General features: G+C 36.8%; 1 protein-coding gene across 2 annotated transcripts in view; it reads right to left on the reverse strand.

The window, feature by feature from the left end:
- The window catches only part of ARHGAP42 (Rho GTPase activating protein 42), a 159358-nt gene that overhangs the window by 27284 nt on the left and 114381 nt on the right, over positions 1-17693 (reverse strand). For both annotated transcript variants that reach the window (XM_030475695.1, XM_030475696.1), the window contains 8 exons: positions 14878-15007; positions 10923-11023; positions 10103-10212; positions 6480-6558; positions 5614-5653; positions 3412-3474; positions 1705-1779; positions 962-1046 (listed from right to left, as the gene is read on the reverse strand). In XM_030475695.1, the coding sequence (XP_030331555.1) occupies positions 962-1046; positions 1705-1779; positions 3412-3474; positions 5614-5653; positions 6480-6558; positions 10103-10212; positions 10923-11023; positions 14878-15007 (683 nt within the window). The remainder of the gene's footprint in view (positions 1-961; positions 1047-1704; positions 1780-3411; positions 3475-5613; positions 5654-6479; positions 6559-10102; positions 10213-10922; positions 11024-14877; positions 15008-17693) is intronic.

Below are 17693 nucleotides of genomic sequence, written 5' to 3' on the forward strand. Positions count from 1 at the left end.
AGCTGCATAACATGGTAAGGTGGGCTGCAAAAGCAATCTTTCGCCCAAGAAAGGCAAAAACATGATGAAATTTGGAACTGAAATTTGGATCTGGGAGATCCTAGAAGAGTCATCTCTGAAAGGCAAACTGTGAATTGCCTTACAGACACAAACACACAGCTACTGCTAGCTCATATTCTAATTTCACAAACACAGTATATACAATGATTTATGCTTCTGAAGATGTATTATAAATGTCTTCAACCAAAGCCAGTCTTTCCTCTGAAGTGTTGATGGACATTCCACTATAAATCCTAGGCGTATTTTCCAGAGTGAATAGGCATTTCTAATGCTGCCTTTTGTTAGGTAACCTGCTTAGGAAATCTAGATTTTTAGAAGGCATGGAACACTCACCATCTGGATTTGATGCTTTTTATTATATTTCTTTTGAATATTATATATTGAGACCCATAACAAAATTATCTTGGAAGTACCATAATTCTTGAAAATTCTGTCTCTTATCACCAAAAATCTTCAGAGAAAATGACAGGGTAGGAGGGAGACTGTGTTTGTGAAGACACTAACGGCACGGGATAAAACCCTGTGCTTTTGCAGAGATTTTTATTCTGCTCCAACAATGATGCCACGAAACCTCACGGTACACAGCTTGAGGGATTCAGAAAAGAAAGACTGAGCACAACATGCTTTGCTGTTTATGTATAAAATTTTAAATAAAAACATGCAATTAATTAAATTCTGCCAAATTTAGGGCTATATAAGCCATAACTATCTTAATAAGGCAGAAAGAGTGTGACAAATTTTAGATTTACTATTATGTGTAATCACAGGGATATTAGGCAAGATAATAATACACTCAATTATTACCATGCTAATGGATACAAGAAATGTAATATGGTACTAATAAGCAAAAGATCAATGGGCCAGAAAAATAATACTGAGATGCGTGTAGCTTTACACTTACCTGAGGTAGTTTTTTAGTCCGCTTGTTATTGTTTTATTGTCCCAAAGTTCCATATCAATATCCATATCAGGAGGAGATTTAGGGGCTGGCAGAAATTTGAATTGTGATTTTGTTATAGTTTGACTAATATACTAACTAGAAAAGCCACAAAACAAAAGCTAATAGTCATTTAGCTCATGTGATTACTTAGTAGCTCGATTAACTACCAACCTGATCAATTTGAATCTTTTAATCTCTGTCAAAGTATTAATAAAAATGCATTTAGCACTCATTTAGCATCTGTAAGCTAACTATACGCATTATACCAAAGCGTTAAGTAAGCCGAAGCCAACAGAGAATTACTAATGTATTTAGCTTAGACATTAAAACACAGGCATGAGAGAGCCCAATTAGCAAGAAAAGTGAAAGACTGGAACAACTGTCTATTAAACTGAGCTATGCTGTGTTACAGTACTAAGCTATGGAACTCTTCTAAGATACACCAAATACATATCAATAAATAGAACTTTAAAACTAACAGAGAACTGCATTTTGTTAGTAATTTGCTCACATGTATCAGTGATAACATGCAGAAATTGAGTACTAGTGCACACAAGAAACTAGTTAGACAGGGCACTCATTTTAAGAAAGCAAACTCAATTTAGGGGTAGTAAGTGCCACACTCTTCTGAGCACAGCAGTTAAGGCAAAAGGGACCACAGCGCACACACTGAAAACTCACAAAGTGTCACTTCAGATACTTACAAAATATGGTATTCATCAGCTTTTGCACCTTGGAGTTTACACCACCTATTCTGTACAGCCCCAGGATTGTAATACCTACATTGGGAAAACAATGAAAATAAGGCAATGCCTCCTTTGTATATGTTTTCAAAACATCTGAATGTATTTATGGAAAGTTGTACAATTAAACTCTTGAGTACTGCTTGCCGCTACTAAATTCTCTTCTGGGTTACGAACAAATGCATTTCACTGAATCCACACCTTAGTATACATTAATCATAACTTTGCATGAACAGAAAGTCATTTAGAAATGACACATATTAGCAAACAACAAGGAGATAACTGGGAAAAGTGAAAAAAGAAATAAAAAAAGCAGTCTTAAAACACATTACACGTCAACAAGTCTATTTTACCTAGATTTCAGTGGAATTACTATGCGCCTACACGTGCTTAGGCCATGATCCCTTCCAATTAAGATTTGATTGACATTTATAGGAGAAATTATTGTACCCAAAATAAAAACATACATTGTATACTGTTGCAACACTGCAGTTGAAAATGTATATATTCTGCATAGATCCCCTGAGAAACAGAGACAGTCAAGTCGCAATTTACTCATAAGTTTCAACTGTTGGGGGTTAATAGATACTAATAACGAACAATGGTTAAAGTCTAACATTCACAACACAGTATTTCAGTATTCCACTGATAATTTTGTTTTTAATTGCCTTTTAAAGTCAGCAGGATTTAAAATTCTTCCCTCTTCCCTACTTCAAGTCTTATAATTTAAAAATTGTCCATTTTTTCTTTGAAAACAAAATTCCAAAGTCTGATCTCACTTAGATAACATAGGTGTTTTGCTTTGAAACCCCTTTTTTCCCCCAGAAAAACCTGCAAGCTCTGAGCCAGCAGTGACTCAAAAGCTACGTAACATTATTACCTGAGAAACTGAATTCAGTTCAGTGTTGCGTAGAGAGACCACCCAGCTTTTGGATTAGAAGAGAGTTGCATAGTGATAGTTCAGTGCATGGACAGGGAAAGGTTACTTTCCATGGAAGATAATAGATCCATACCTCTTCATTTGGAAGTGGATAATTAAAAACTTGCTGTGAGTTGCAAGTTATCACCTCATCAGTAGACTGATGAGTCTACTCTTTTGTTCTCTTATTGTACATTCCTGCTACCAAAAAATGAGTTTCTAAACTCATTTTATTGTTCTCTTTTTGTACATTCCTGCTACCAAAAAATGAGTTTCTAAACATTTTTTAAAAACGGATAAACTATGCACAAAAAGAGTGAATAAAATGATAGGAGTTACGCTCTGCAAAAAAAGATGTCCCAGCAGAGAGTATTTATGGCACTTTTTGGATTTCAGGTTTCATGCCAATAACCAAAGTTGGGAGCTGAAGCTCCCTACAGTATTATATGAGAAAGCACAGTTCAGTGCGCACAAATTAAAGACTAAAGATGTGTGCAACTGTGTATTAAGGGGTCTAAACAACAAGAAATTATAGAAAATGTTTAAAATTCCCACTTAAACAATATGTTAAAAACTGTTGTTGGAACTTGTGGCAACAGTTTTAAGTGTAAAGCACCCAAATGTGAAAAGTACAAACCAAATGATGGACACACTCCAAAGCAGAGCTGTAAAACATGCAGAATTAATCAAAGCAGTATTTGCAAAAAAGAAATAATAATCTAATACATAATTTGTTATTTAATCCATACCTCTTGTTTCTACAGCATGAATACATTTCCTCACAAAGTTGAAACCTGCTTCATTTAAGAACACTATGGAAAGAAAAAAAAGGTATTTTCTAATGTATCAATATACAATTCTCAGTGTTTAGCTACATTCACATGTTAGTCAGGAAGGACTGATACACATTTATACATGAGATTACGATACTTATTCTGTAAGAGTATTCTTACAGATATATCCTTTGCACTCAAAAATCCAACTTTTAAATCATTAGTGGATCGTTACAAGCAAGATATTATACTGTCTTGCTCAGAAATCAGTAGGCCCTCTACACATATGCATTTGCGTCAATACAGTAATATGTTAATAACATATATGTGTTAATATGATGCTAATGGCAATGTGCACTTGCAGCCAACTGTATGCTGGGCTGCATGCACGACCAGCACAAGGAAGGGGATTCTCCCCCTCTGCTCCACACTCATGAGACAGCCTCTGGAGTACTGAGTCCAGCTCTGGGACCCCCAACACAAGAAGGGTGTGAAACACAAGTCCAGAGGAGGCCATGAAGATGATCAGGGGGCTGGCCTCTGCTACGAAGAGAAGCTGAGAGATTTGGGGTTGTTCAGCCTTGAGCAGGATCTGGGAGAACTTATAGAAGCCTTCCAGTACCTAAAAGGGGCCTACAAGAATGCTGAAGAGGGATTTTTACAGCGCATGTAGGGATAGAACAAGGGGGAACGGCTTTAAACTGAAAAAGGGTAGATTTAGATTAGCTATTATGAAGAAATTCTTCACTGCGAGGGTGGTGAGACACTGGAACAAAGTTGCCCAGAGAAGCTGTGGATGCCCCATCCCTGGAAGTATTCAAGACAAGGTTGGACGGGGCTTGGAGCAACTTGTTCTAGTGTGAGGCGTCATGGCAGGGGGGTTGGAACTAGATGAGCTTTAAGGTCCCTTATAACCCAAACCATTCTGATTCTAACACAATTACACACATAAATCTCATAGTATCTTTAAGTACCCTTATTTTATTACTCAGTGTATGTGTAATAGGTGCATATAGACCTAAAGCCCAAAAGATGTGATGGGCTGAGCCCAGTTGTACGAGGTACAAAAAGGCAAGGTGCCAGGTCCTGCAGTGGGTTACAACAACCTCATGCAATGCGGAAGAGTGGCTGGAAAGCTGCTAGGTGGAAAAGGACCTGGGGGTGTTGCTCAAATGCAGATGAACAAGAGGCAGCTTCTGCCCAGGCAGCCAAAAAGGCCAACAGCAACCTGGCTTGTATCACAAAGAATGTCGTCAGCAGGACCAGGGAAGCGACTGTCTCCCTGTACTCAGCACTTGTGAGGCTGCACCTCGAATACTGTGTTCAGTTCTGGGCCTCTTACTACATGAAAGACATGGAGGTGCTGGAGCATGTCCAAAGAAGGGCAATGAAGCTGGTGAAGGGTCTGGAGCACAAGCCTGATGAGAAGCAGCTGAGGGAACTGGGGTTGTTTAGCCTGAAGAAAAGGAGGCTGAGGGGAGACCTTATCACTCTTCTACAACTACCTGAAAGGAGGTTGTAGTGAAGTGGGTGTTGGTCTCCTGACCCAAGTAACAAGCAACAGGAAAAGAGGAAATGGCCTGAAATTACACCAAGGGAGGTTTAGATTGGATATTAGGAAAAATTTCTTCACCAAGACAGTTGTCAAGCACTGGAACAGGGTGCTCAGGGAAGTGGTGGAGTCACTATCCTTGGAGGGATTTAAAAGACATGTAAATGTCTTTTAGTCCTATTAAATCATACAACTTACGGACATGGTTTAGTAAGACTTGGTAGTGCTAGGTTTGCAGTTGGACTTGATCTTTTCCAACCCAAATGATTCTACTATTCTATACAGGAATCTTATTTCAACACAATGGCATGCATTTTCATTTAGGTATATAGACTACTGATAGAAACTTTTTACAATTTTGTAAAATATACTGTAGCTTCAAAGCCAATCAATTTTTTTTTTCCAATTTATGTTTGATAGTAACACAAAAGTTGAAGGCTTTCTTACAGTTTACTAGCTTAGGATGTGCTTTTGTGTAACCCAGTTGTGTAATCCAACAAACAGTTATTTCATAGCAACAGAATGAAAATGCAAAATAATTAATCTCTCTCAAACACACATATCTAGAAACCTGGACATTACAGAAATCTACCAATATTCAGTAACTATGTAAGTAAAGAACTTACTTTCTTCCTTCTTGCTAATAATGGCTGGCAGGGTGTAAATCTGTAACAGAAAAAAACCCGCAGCAGATCAATATTTGTGCTTTAAATTCTTTACTGCCAGGTTTGTTGGTAGTTGCGACATGCTGTGCATTAGCTTGCCACTAGGGAAAAGCCAACCTTGCCTTTCACCTTCTCTTGATATTGAACCCCCTAGCACTCACTCAGGCTAACAGCCCTGTGCTAGGACAAGCACCTAAAATATGTTAGAAGTCAGATTTGCAGACTCCTAAATCGTTTAAAATTCAGTACAACTACTGATCTAATTTGTGTACTGTTTCAGTCAAGCAAGAAGCTTGTAGAAACACTTTTCTATCTCATAAAACCAATCAAACATTTTTTCCCCCCTTAGATACAGGTCTGACATCACCCTCATTCAGTGACTATTTTAAGAGCACATTAATAATGGGAAGAAATCTCAGACTGTCTCACAGCAGCTTTCAGCACAGTTCTATGCACTCTGCAGTGCCTTTCAAGATGGTGCTAATTGTTTACTCCATGACACTGCCCAAAAGATAGTTTGTCTTTACCAAGGCAGAAACTACCAGTTCACAAATGTTATCTGAATCATCAATCATATTAGACAACATGCTATCATGTTAAACATTAAATATCCTAACATAAAATAATAATATTTAAAGGCTTAAATTCACTAATAGTTCTGCTTTTCTAACTTATACCTACCTTAACTCTGTACTTGCAATAGTGTGTCTCAAAGAACAGAACTGAATTTGCCTGTACTATAACAGAGTATCTGATAGGCATACTAGCTTCTTTCTTTGTGTGCCATAAAACTGTTAAAAGAAAAGAACATGAAAAAATATCCTTACCGGTTCCTTTCCATCCATAGCTTCGAGCCAAAGTTTTCGGTTGGATTCTGAAAAAGCCTGCAGTGTGATGATTCCAGGTCTGTCAAAAACATACACATACACTGAAGTTACTGATTTCTTTTTCTCAAACAGCATCCAAAGTCAGAATCCAAACACATATTGACATGAAGTGAATACATATAAGACACAGAGAAGGTAAAGAAAGTTGACAGCTTCTGACACAACAAATAACTTCAACGTAGATTTAAGAACAGGTCTGGTTTTTAAAAGTTTGGTACTGCAACATGTAATTTTAGACGCTTAGTCTTAAGCGCTACAACCCTCTAATAGGTATGAGCTACCTCCATATTGCAAAATGAGTTATATGCCTGCAAATGGGATCCCATACAACCCATTTTTTAGTGGGGAGGTGCTCAGGGTGGAAAACTCAAGGAGAAGATATATCAGCTCAATTTGACTAAATATGTCTATACCTGAGCTCATTATCCTTTCATAGCAAATGAAGACCAGTAGGTACTTCTAATCTAAAAGTCATCATATCCTGAAATAGACATCCAAAGTCAGTCAGAAGAAATATGCCCCAAAACAGTTGCCTAGAAAGAGCACTTTGAAACAGTATCTCAAGTCTGGAGATGTAAAGCCAATTGAGCTGAGTACTGTCACGGTGCAGGAATTTTTTATTTGAGAGGAATCAAAAAACCAGTTCATTCTGCCGGCTGTACTCTAACCACTGTGATTGAAGTCAGAAAAGTGGCATATCCTCTCTGCTGATGAAGCTTTGATGTCAAACAGAAAAAGAGTCATGGGAACTAGTGAAGGGAGGAGGGAACCAATTTCAATCTTTGTTCCTGGAATAATTATATGAACAGACAGGGAAATATAAAGAGTTAGTCTCTATTTGTGATCACAGGCAAATGAGTTCTTTAAGAAATGCTTTCAAATTAATTCACTGATTGGCCAACAGAGAATGCCCATGTGACAGTAAGAAGTCCTGCTCCCACACCAGTGTAGTGTATCTATCTCTGCTCAAACTTTCAGCAGACTGTCCAAAATGGTGATCTTTCTATGGCAGGTTCACAAATAAAGGACAGTATAGATTTTATCTTCCACCATAAAAATAAATACACAAAACCCCAGCATCCTTCTCCACCTCCTCCAAAAGACCTACATTTTCACCTTGTATTTAAAAAACATGCAAGAAAGCAACTGGACAACACAAAATATCAAAATGTGTTCACACATAAAAATTCCAAGCTGAGTATTTTGTTTGCTATCTACTATCACAAATATAAAAAGATACAGTTAATGCAGATTAAGATGTATAATTGTTTTTCTATTTTCTTAAATTCTAAATTTATTTGGTTTAATATTCTATTTGCTTCCTACCTACAGTCTTATCTAGGAATTTTTCTCTCAAAAACATTTTAGAAATAGAAAATGATTTTTTTTTACTTCTTTCTATTGTGACTGCTGCTTAATATTTCAGTTGGAAAATTGCACTTAAAATCCCTTGGTCAGCACGTACAGAAAGAACAGAAGTTTCTGAGCGTCACTTTACTTCAAGCTTAGAGATACCTACTTTTAGCTCCGGATTTCTGATGTAACCTGTTGGCTAAATTTGCAGTCATTGCACAGCACGTTTTAACACACAAATATCTAATACCATAATCCCTGAAGTAAATTTTAAATTAATTATGTCAATTAGAAAGGCTCACAGTGTGTGTTCCCCATTACTTGTTCACAAGGGTTTCTTTCAGGTAAAATGATTCTTTCAAGAAATGAGATGGCACATCAGTCTGCACAGATTTCCAATGCTTTAATAAAATAGTATTTCATATAATGTTTCGTAGAATGTTGCAAATAATAATGCAGGGAGAGAGTTACCTCTGTGACATAAAGTATTTGGAGACAGAAGTTACCCAGAAAATCTTGCAAGAATATTTTGAAGACTGGTGTAGCTGGACAGTTTTAACAAGAGCTTTTTCATGATGAAAAGTCATACCCTCACATTACTAGGGAAATTTATCTTTTACTGTCAGTTTTCAAAAGTTTTTAAAGAACTTGAGGTTTTTCTCTATTTTCCAGATTATACTCCCGGTAAAAATATCAAGTCTTGAATTTAAAATTAGTTCAAATGTAACCATTATCACAGTCTTCTGAATCTTCAGTATTCCAGTACTGTGTTTATATTTATACGAACTGGCTCACATTCTTCGTCATTACTGACATCAGTAACAGCCACTGCATTTTCTGTTTCTTAGGGGAAACTCATTTTATCAACACAACATTCAGAAGAGATGAATGTTGTCCTTGTATGTGAACTCCCACCAAATATTTCTAGGTATTTCATTGTCTATTTACCTCCTCTGCTGACTTGTACAAAAATTCACTACTTCCCTGCTGAATACCAAATCAATTGGAAAAGTGAACTTTCAGCCTGTGGAAGTCAGATCCTTACAATAATGACCTAATAACTTTGTATTGTACTCCTGTTTCAACCTTCTATCCAAGTTTCCAGAACACGAGTAACTTAGAGGCCATGCAGATATAATCAATCAGAATGTTCAGAAGGAATAAATAACATGTAAAAAGTGCCTATAACTGTCTCTCTGATCAGAACTTGAAGAACTGCAGATGGAACTGATTTTTCTGTGTAGTTTTGTTGAACTGTGGATGTTCTAGTAGAGTAAGGGAGACAGAAGGGCCAACACTCACTTGTGAACACATTACAATGGTACTGCTACAGATGTGTCTAATAAATGCAATTCTTATCGAAAGAAACAACTACAAATTTCAAACTCAACCTGTCAATTCAAGCTTAGGAGCTTTCAAGAGACCAATTAGTCTCAATATTTGTTCATATCATATTTCTGCTTCTTAAACCTGAACTCACTCGGAAAGCTATTTTAGCAAAATAATGTATTATATTTGAAAGCACCAAAGTAGCCTCAAAATTATCATATAAATACAGCAGCTCTGAATGGAATTTAAAATGACAGCAGCAGTCATAAGATATTTCTTAAGAGAACGACTACAAAAGTCAGTCTGTTTATCATATTTTAAGGGAAAAATTAATTCAATATTTCTCTTTATTCTCAAGCTTGGAAAAAATACGTTTACAAAGTTCTGTGTACATACACTTCAAATACAGAAAAGCTGTTTTAATCTATCTTATATAATTATAATACCCAGGAATAAGTGAAAAATAAACTAACCAACTTGTAGAAGTAATTTTCAAAAAAGAAAAATTATGTGCTATCATACATTTCTGAAGGAAATATATTGGTACAGAATATGCTTATTAATAAGTATTTACAAAAATAGGTATGATCTGTTCCTAAAAGAGGGTACTCGGTTGTGATACAGGTGATACAAGAATCCATGTTGTATCTGCATGCAAACATAATGTACTTAAGACAACACATATGCAATGTAGTGATTTTGTTAGAAAATAGGCTTGAACAAGTAAGAACCAAGTCTTGAGAGCCTAGTTTGTCTGTATACAAGCCTATTGAGAAATATGTGTTCAACTGTTACAGGAGTAATTATTAGATATTGGTTACAAGTGCTTCTATTTTTAATTATTTCCAATTTGTTAACACAATGAAAAAAAAAAATCAAACCTCTCAAATACTTCAATATCGAAACAGAAACGTTTGTCAATAGAATCTGTCTTTCTCCTGATGCAAGATTTTAGCTTGAATATTTCTGGTGAGCTTGTGACAAGGCCATTCTATAAAACAAAATAAAACAAAATTGGCACAGGCAGTACACTGATACACCTTGGCTTCACATCTTAAATTTAACTGTACGAACTGTCCAAAGAATGTGTCTTAAGACAGGGATTAAAATTTTTTAGGAACATATACAATAATTGCTCTGTATACAAAGTAAGACTACAGTTAACAGCTTTCTGACACATACTTGTTATTTAATCATCGTATTTCAGAAAACTCCCTAAATTCAATATTTTACAAACATCAGCATATCTGATTACACGTTACATGTTAGAATAAGTATTATTACAGTAATCAAACACTGAAACTGGTTACCCACAGAAGTGGACGGGACCCCATCCTTGGAGGTATCTAAAACCTGACTGGACACAGGCCTCGATAACATGCTCTGGTTGACTCCACACTTGAGATTAGACTGGATAATCTCCGAACCCCCCTTCCAAACACCATCCATTCTATGATTCTGTGCAAATGTGATTTGATTTCTTACGCATTTGGAACCACAATATTAGAGAATTTGTTATGCAGTTTATGTATGTTTTAAAAGGAATATTTTTATTTAAATACTTATTTTATCTAAGCTATAAGACATGCACTGCTTCATGTATGAAAACAGCCTTATGCTATGTTCACATTTTTTCTTTTAACAGTTCCTGAATGCTTAATATAAAAGATGGACTATACAGTTCATGTATGTGCAACTCACCACTTTTCCACCAGATTTTGTTTCAGCTATACTCATTGTAAATGTTTTTGTTCCTTTATCGTAAGTGCAGTAATGTTTTACCCATGTAAATCCAAGAGGTCCTAGATTAAAAACAGATAGTATTAAAAATAATTATTTTGGCATTTTATCACTATTTTAGTTAGAATTAGAGAAATAAAACATAGCAGCATCCACATGTAGTCTACAAAAATCAAAAACTCCTCTAATTTTTTAATTTGGACATGTTGTTCAGGTATAATTTTCAGATACTGCAGCTTTGTAAGGTTGGCCAACAATGTTACAGCAGACTGATTTTCTTTGGCAACTAGATGGTAACAGCATTTTACTAGTGTAAACAGGCAGGAGACAGGAAAGATCCTGAGGACTTTTCTGCCTAGGACATACAGTTGAAAATTTTATCAACCCAAGTGAAGCACAAGGATTCAGTATTACATCTTTTCTCTGAGGGAAACCTCGAAGTCTGGTATTAGCTCCACAGAATTGGATGAAATCCTGAAGTCAGAGTGCATTTCCCTTTACTTTCAGAGTTCTTGTCAAGACTAACAAATGCTTTTGGTAGTATCACAGGAAGGCTATTCTGTTACCTTAAAAGAGTGGGTAAAATGGCACTGGCTCAGAGACAGATTTAATCTTATGTAGTTGAACACTGACATGTGATTACATTATGTGAAAGGAAAGGAAGGAAAGGAACAGTGCACTCAAAAAATTGTGGGTTAGAGATCAGGGATAAAATGCTGGTTGCAGAGGTGGCACCTTCAGCAAGAAACACTGGCCGCTCACCTTGGAAGGTGTCCTGCTGGAGAAGAGGTGCACAACTGACTGTCCACAAACTGACAATTGAACACACTCAATATACCAGAGTTTAATGTACTTAGGGATTCACTAGTTTTCAATTTAGATTCACTAGGGATATACAAGTCTTCAATTTAGGCAGCCATACATGAAATCTACAGCAACCGCTAAATAAGTGGATATATGCCTTATGCTGGAGAGGTCTCTGATGCAGAAGGTATTTTCACTCCTGGATTATCCAGAGCTTTGCTCAGGCATTGCTATGAACCTGTAGTGAATATGAACACAAAACCCTCTCGAACTTCAGCTTAATAGTATTTTAAATTTCATCCATATGCTATCTTAGATACAAGTATTTATAATGTTCTTTTTGCTATGAGGACATGGAGTAAATCCTTCCATCACTTCAGTAATTCTCTCCACATGCTAGAAGTAAAATTAAGATCTCACACAATTTTCTGGAAAAAAAAAAAAAAAAATTTACTGTAGCACACAGAGAACAAAATAAGCTCCTGGATTCCTACAGATGTATCTGGAGGGCTGGTGCACTGGAGTGCACAGGATAATTCAGTTTTTTGCAGTATGACTGCTCCACCTTGGGCCGTACTAAGAAGGAAAAGCATGTCTTTCTTCTTGGACAGCATTATGCTTCAGAGCTTCGCATTCAAATATGTCCCTTCTCTGCAGAGCCATCACAAAGGCAGGTGCCAAAGTAAATCACACACACATATATATGTGCATATGTATAATGCAAATTCAGAATAGGAAAGGACTGGATTATACTTACAACCCACATTTAATTTTCCAATTCATTTCAATGGGAGTTACTAATGGCAAAAATATGATACTGATTTTTTTCAAAGTACAGTATACTGGATCATTTAATCCTTTTTAAAATGAAAGAGCTCTAAGTAAGAAACCAACCAACCAACCAAGTATTTTAAGTTTGGGTTGTTTTGTGTTTTGTTTTTTTTTTCTTTTTTTTTTTTTTTTTAACATAAGCAGTTCAATAAAAATGGAAGGTGTTAAAAACCTAGTAGTTTTGCTATAGATACAATGCCTTTGCCTTCTAAATGTAGACTTCCATAAAGGTGTGCAAGACATATCAGTCATGTAAATCAGATGTCTGGCAATCCAGAAATGCAGATGTAGAAATTTACACGGTCTGTTATGCTGACTTGGAGAAAGCTCTCCAATCACCAGCATTCTGCAGGAAGGTCATGCCGTGAATTGAAAAGTCAACTGGTTACCCACCCTCAGGTTCCGTTCCTATATTTTAACTTATTTTCACTTACCAAAACAAAATCTATAATTACCCTGAATCAATTTTTCCTCTGATGGCATTTCATTAACTCTTTTAGCATATATAAGAAGGATGAGCACTCTCAAAGAGGTTTTAGATGAGTTTAGTCGCCTGTTTTTCACTGAAAAATTGTAGCTGACACCTATGTTTCGACATTATGTCTGTTACTCATGACTCTCCATCTGAATGAAAACAATTTATAGCCTACTGCCCTTTTTTAAACATATTTACCACCATGCAGATCAGTAAAAAATATATACAGGATTTACTCTCCAGAATAGCAAACATTTAACCCAGTTGCCCATAATTTGACAAGAGCCAATGGGATGATGGTTGTAGGAAAGTAAACTGTCATGGCAAGGAAATTTACAGCTGTTATCTTCCCTACTGACACAGAGATTACAGGCCCTGTTACCCTTACTCTAGAATAAATTAATGAACAAATTTATTTTCAGTAAGAGGATGTCAAGTTGGCCTCTCACTATTTAATGAAGCACAGCATGTGCCCAATGCTTCACTCCTTTTCTGCCTCCCCCATTAGCAGGGCTCAGTGTAATTTCCACTTAACACAGGTTCCTTTTATCATTATTACTCAATTAAAACACAGAAAGCCTTCTTAAAACTTTCATTACTACTGAAGGTAACTATGATAAGCACTGAGGTTTCTTTCTTTTAGCTCATATATGGAATAAAAACTAATTTCATTATGTTATTTGAAAAATCAATTATATATAGCTCCATGTAGTCTCTTCAATTATCATCTAATAGAGGAGCACTGAGAAGGACATCCTCAAAACTGAGAACAAGTGGGGTCAAGTCTGACATAGGAATTCTATATCCAGATGCCTTCTATTTATTTTTAGATTGAGAAATCAGGTGCAAAGTTGTATTTAATATTTTTGCATGAACGTGAAACTTACACAAGCATGTACACACCATCTCAAAATACTGGTATATACTTTTCTAGTGTTAGGATAATTCCCATAACAAATAGAAAAATGAATAAATAAATAAATATAAAAACTTGGGTACCCCATGCAGTGATAACTCTTGCTGAGGGTTTTGCATGATACTTCAGCTGATGTATAGTTTCAAATTCTCTCATTTGACTTTTCACGTATTTCCTGGTTCTGTTTTTATTCATATTGCTAGGCTTTTCTAAGCAGCTTCAGACACTTAGGACAACGTTAGTTCTATTCCTTCATTTAGTTCACCACTTCATTCTCACATCTCATGAAGTGTATAAAACAGGTATATTTGCAGCCATTCTGAAGCCGACAGATTGTATTTAGAAAACTTTTCTTCTTCTTACACCTCTGTTTTCCATTACGTGCATGTTCATTTACTCTTAGGGTGGCTGGGTTAGCGGGGATCCCTAGTACAAGGTGGAAGTTGCTCTCGCTGGGTGAACATAAGCCTTGTTCAGACAGAGAAAGTGCAGGAGACAGCAGGGTTTGACAGGTAGAGACAAAGCAGAGTGCTGGGAGCTTGCAGTTTCTGCAGTAAGGTGTGGGGCAGACAGCCAGAGCAGAGCTTGCTACCATCCTCTGGGGTGGCCAACAGCAGGGACCTACCCACAAGGACCCAGGGGACAGAGGTTGAGTTGCTTACAAGTGGTTTGATCCCCATTCCATCTGACCATAGCTACTCCGAGCACTTTTGAAAAATCAAACACTTATTTTTCTTTTGAATCTCTCAATCATTTGGAAAGCAGCCATAGCAGGAGTCTGCAGACATTCAAACTTGTTGTGTTGTCCTGCTAACTAGACCATTTTCTTGTCCTTGCCTTTGATGCCATGCCTTTCAAATTCAGTTAAAAAGTACATCTGTTATACTCACGTTTCTCCTGCACATAGAGATAGCCTTCCATTGTCCATTGACTTGGTGGTCTGTAATCCTGGTTGGCTGATTTCATTCTTTGCATGAGTCTCTCCACTTCCTGCCTAGTGCTTTCAAAGTTATTCCGGGTCTAATACCAAGAAAAGGAAACAAACAAAAAAACATATTATCTCATGAAAGTACTAATAATGCCAAGGAGACTGTTTTGGAGACCAGCAGAAGTATTTGCCAGAGACATAAAGTAAAAAAAAAAAAAAAGGCAATAAACAATAATTCTCTTCATTGCTCTAGAAGGATAGGAATAACATAGTAATGCAGAATTCAACTGAAGCACACAACTGTAAGGCAAACACAGTTGAGAACAGTAACATTCCTCCTTCTGCAGGTCACTAACCTCAGAAAGAAGGTAATTTTATATCTTTAGGTATGCTTACACAGTAAGGATACAGACAGACAGACAGGCACAGACAGATACCAGGCTGATAGCAAAACCCCAAACCTGAAGTAGTAAGTCCCACTGAACCACTTGAAGTACAGTGCATAAAACACCGATTTAGGTCAATGCCAGGCTAATGTCCCTAGACAGATGTGGTCTCTCCACATGTAGAAAAAACAAATGTACTGTGTATCCATATCTGCAGTAATACCACAGCTGCTGATACTCAGAATAGGCAGGTTACTGTCATGGACATTTTTTCACAGGACTATACAAACACAACAATTAAGTCTAACATAAATACGCTAGGAAAGAAAGAGGTCACAAGTGACAGAACTGTGCCAAAAGCATGGAAGTACTGTGTATGCCCTAAATATCACGTGTAACCAGGCATCTCACCAAGCAAACAATTAGGTAAAAAGTTGGGATGTTCATATTCGCTAACATCTATATGCATGGACATGGACATTTTTCCTATGGAATTCAGTGAGGCCAGGGTTTCCCCTCCAAATACCTAGCATGGTATAGTAGAGAAGAATTGTTATGAGGTGCCAGAGGCTTGATAATACACATGTTAAATCTTCTTCCTGTAGAGAAACATTTTTACTAGAGGGGAAGGTAAAATTTTCTGAACTTTTCACACTATACCCTTAGAGTGAAGTATCAGTTCAGACCAAACTTAAGAGAAGTCATTTTGAGACCTTCAAGAGGGACATGCTATTGAAGGGAGGAATGTCCTCATTTTGAAACCTTACCTCTGTTTGTCTATTAAGTTTTTAATTACTACTTTTAAACAGCCATGACATTGAATCAAATTATAGAAAAGCCAAATGGACATACAAAATAAACCACTGGCCAGCTGAAACAGTGTAAGTGACAACAGGTCATGTTAGGACATGGTAACCTGTTAAGTGCTGTTGGTCTACCACTACTCTGCTACTCCTATGGCTGTTTCTCTCCTGCTCTAACATGTAGCAGAATTTTAAAGACGAGAAACAGCAGTTCAGATCAACTGTTCTCTAAGACCTGAACACAGAATGCAGTGGAGAGGATTACTTTTGACAGCTACAACAGACAGGCTGAACACAATTTTCCCTGAACACTGTCCTCAGTTTGACTTCCTCTACATAAATTATTGCATTTCAGACTGAGGCAGGGTGATGCTCTGAAAGACAAGTCAGTAGATAGCCCAGCTGGCAAAAGGAAGCTGTGTATCTAGATCTGGAGCCAGAATTCAAATTTCTGTGTAACAGCAGTGGATTATTTACTGTATCTCACTATATCTTTACGCATCTGTTTCTCTGATGCATAATATAATAAAAATACCGTAATACATTGTTCCTTCTGCCTAATTTTACATCTCCCTCTACCCTTTAGTCTATTTACAACTTCAAGTTGTACTTATATTGTATTTAAGAAGCGATTAAGTTTAATTATTTCTTAATTAAAACTGAATTTAAAAAAATCCTTTAATAATTCTGTTTCACTAGATAAATGCATAGAAGATACTGACACATTCTGACTTCGAATGCCAGTTTAGGTCTGTGCTGTGGCCTCATGCTCCTCCCAGAACTTGCCATATGAAAGTAAATAAATGTCTTGGCTGAAGAACATTTTTCACCTTTTCACTGAAACTGTGCTGCGCAACAACACTGACACCTTGTGCCTTTATCTGAAAGGCTCAGTAGCAAACTGAAAGTAGCAAACACCTAATTTAAAAAGACAAGGGGCTGAGATGCACAACAGGCAGAGAACATTTCCATTTGTATTTCAATCTAAAAGGAAAAGGTTAACCATATAGAAGGATTTGCCTTATTTCCTCAAGCACTGTTTTAAATGGGATCTATACCTATATATGAACAGCGGACATAAAAGGAGATGGGGCTATGGAGGCGTGCAGCACACGTTTAATTGCAGCAAAACCTGGAAGAGCGCAGTACTTCTAGGAAACAGATCTACATTAACAGCGCTAAGGCAATGCCATCTTCCAACTCTGAGCTAACATATGCCTTTAATAGTAAGATGCTACAGTGAAAAATGTGTTTTATTTTCCAGTAAAGCACATGGAATAGCAGTTGAGCACAGTAAGCTGCTCTTGTACTCCCAGATCTGTTTCATCTGGGAAAGGCAAGCTGATGTCAGATCTTCTAAACTGTTGTAGCTTCTTTGACTCCAGTGAAGCTATAAAAATTTCAGTTGAGTACCTTTTCTTGAAAGAATAAAATGGAAAAGAAATGGAGTCACCCCAAATATACAGCATTTGGAACAAATGATAGAATTCTTTCACTTTTTTTAAAGAATTTGTTCTGTACTTTGACATTACTTGTCATGAAAAATGTAGGGCTGGCCCATTATTAACATGCTGAACTTCACTTTCTGC

The sequence above is a fragment of the Strigops habroptila genome, chromosome 2 (genome assembly GCF_004027225.2).
Source record: "Strigops habroptila isolate Jane chromosome 2, bStrHab1.2.pri, whole genome shotgun sequence".
NCBI lineage: Eukaryota > Metazoa > Chordata > Aves > Psittaciformes > Psittacidae > Strigops > Strigops habroptila.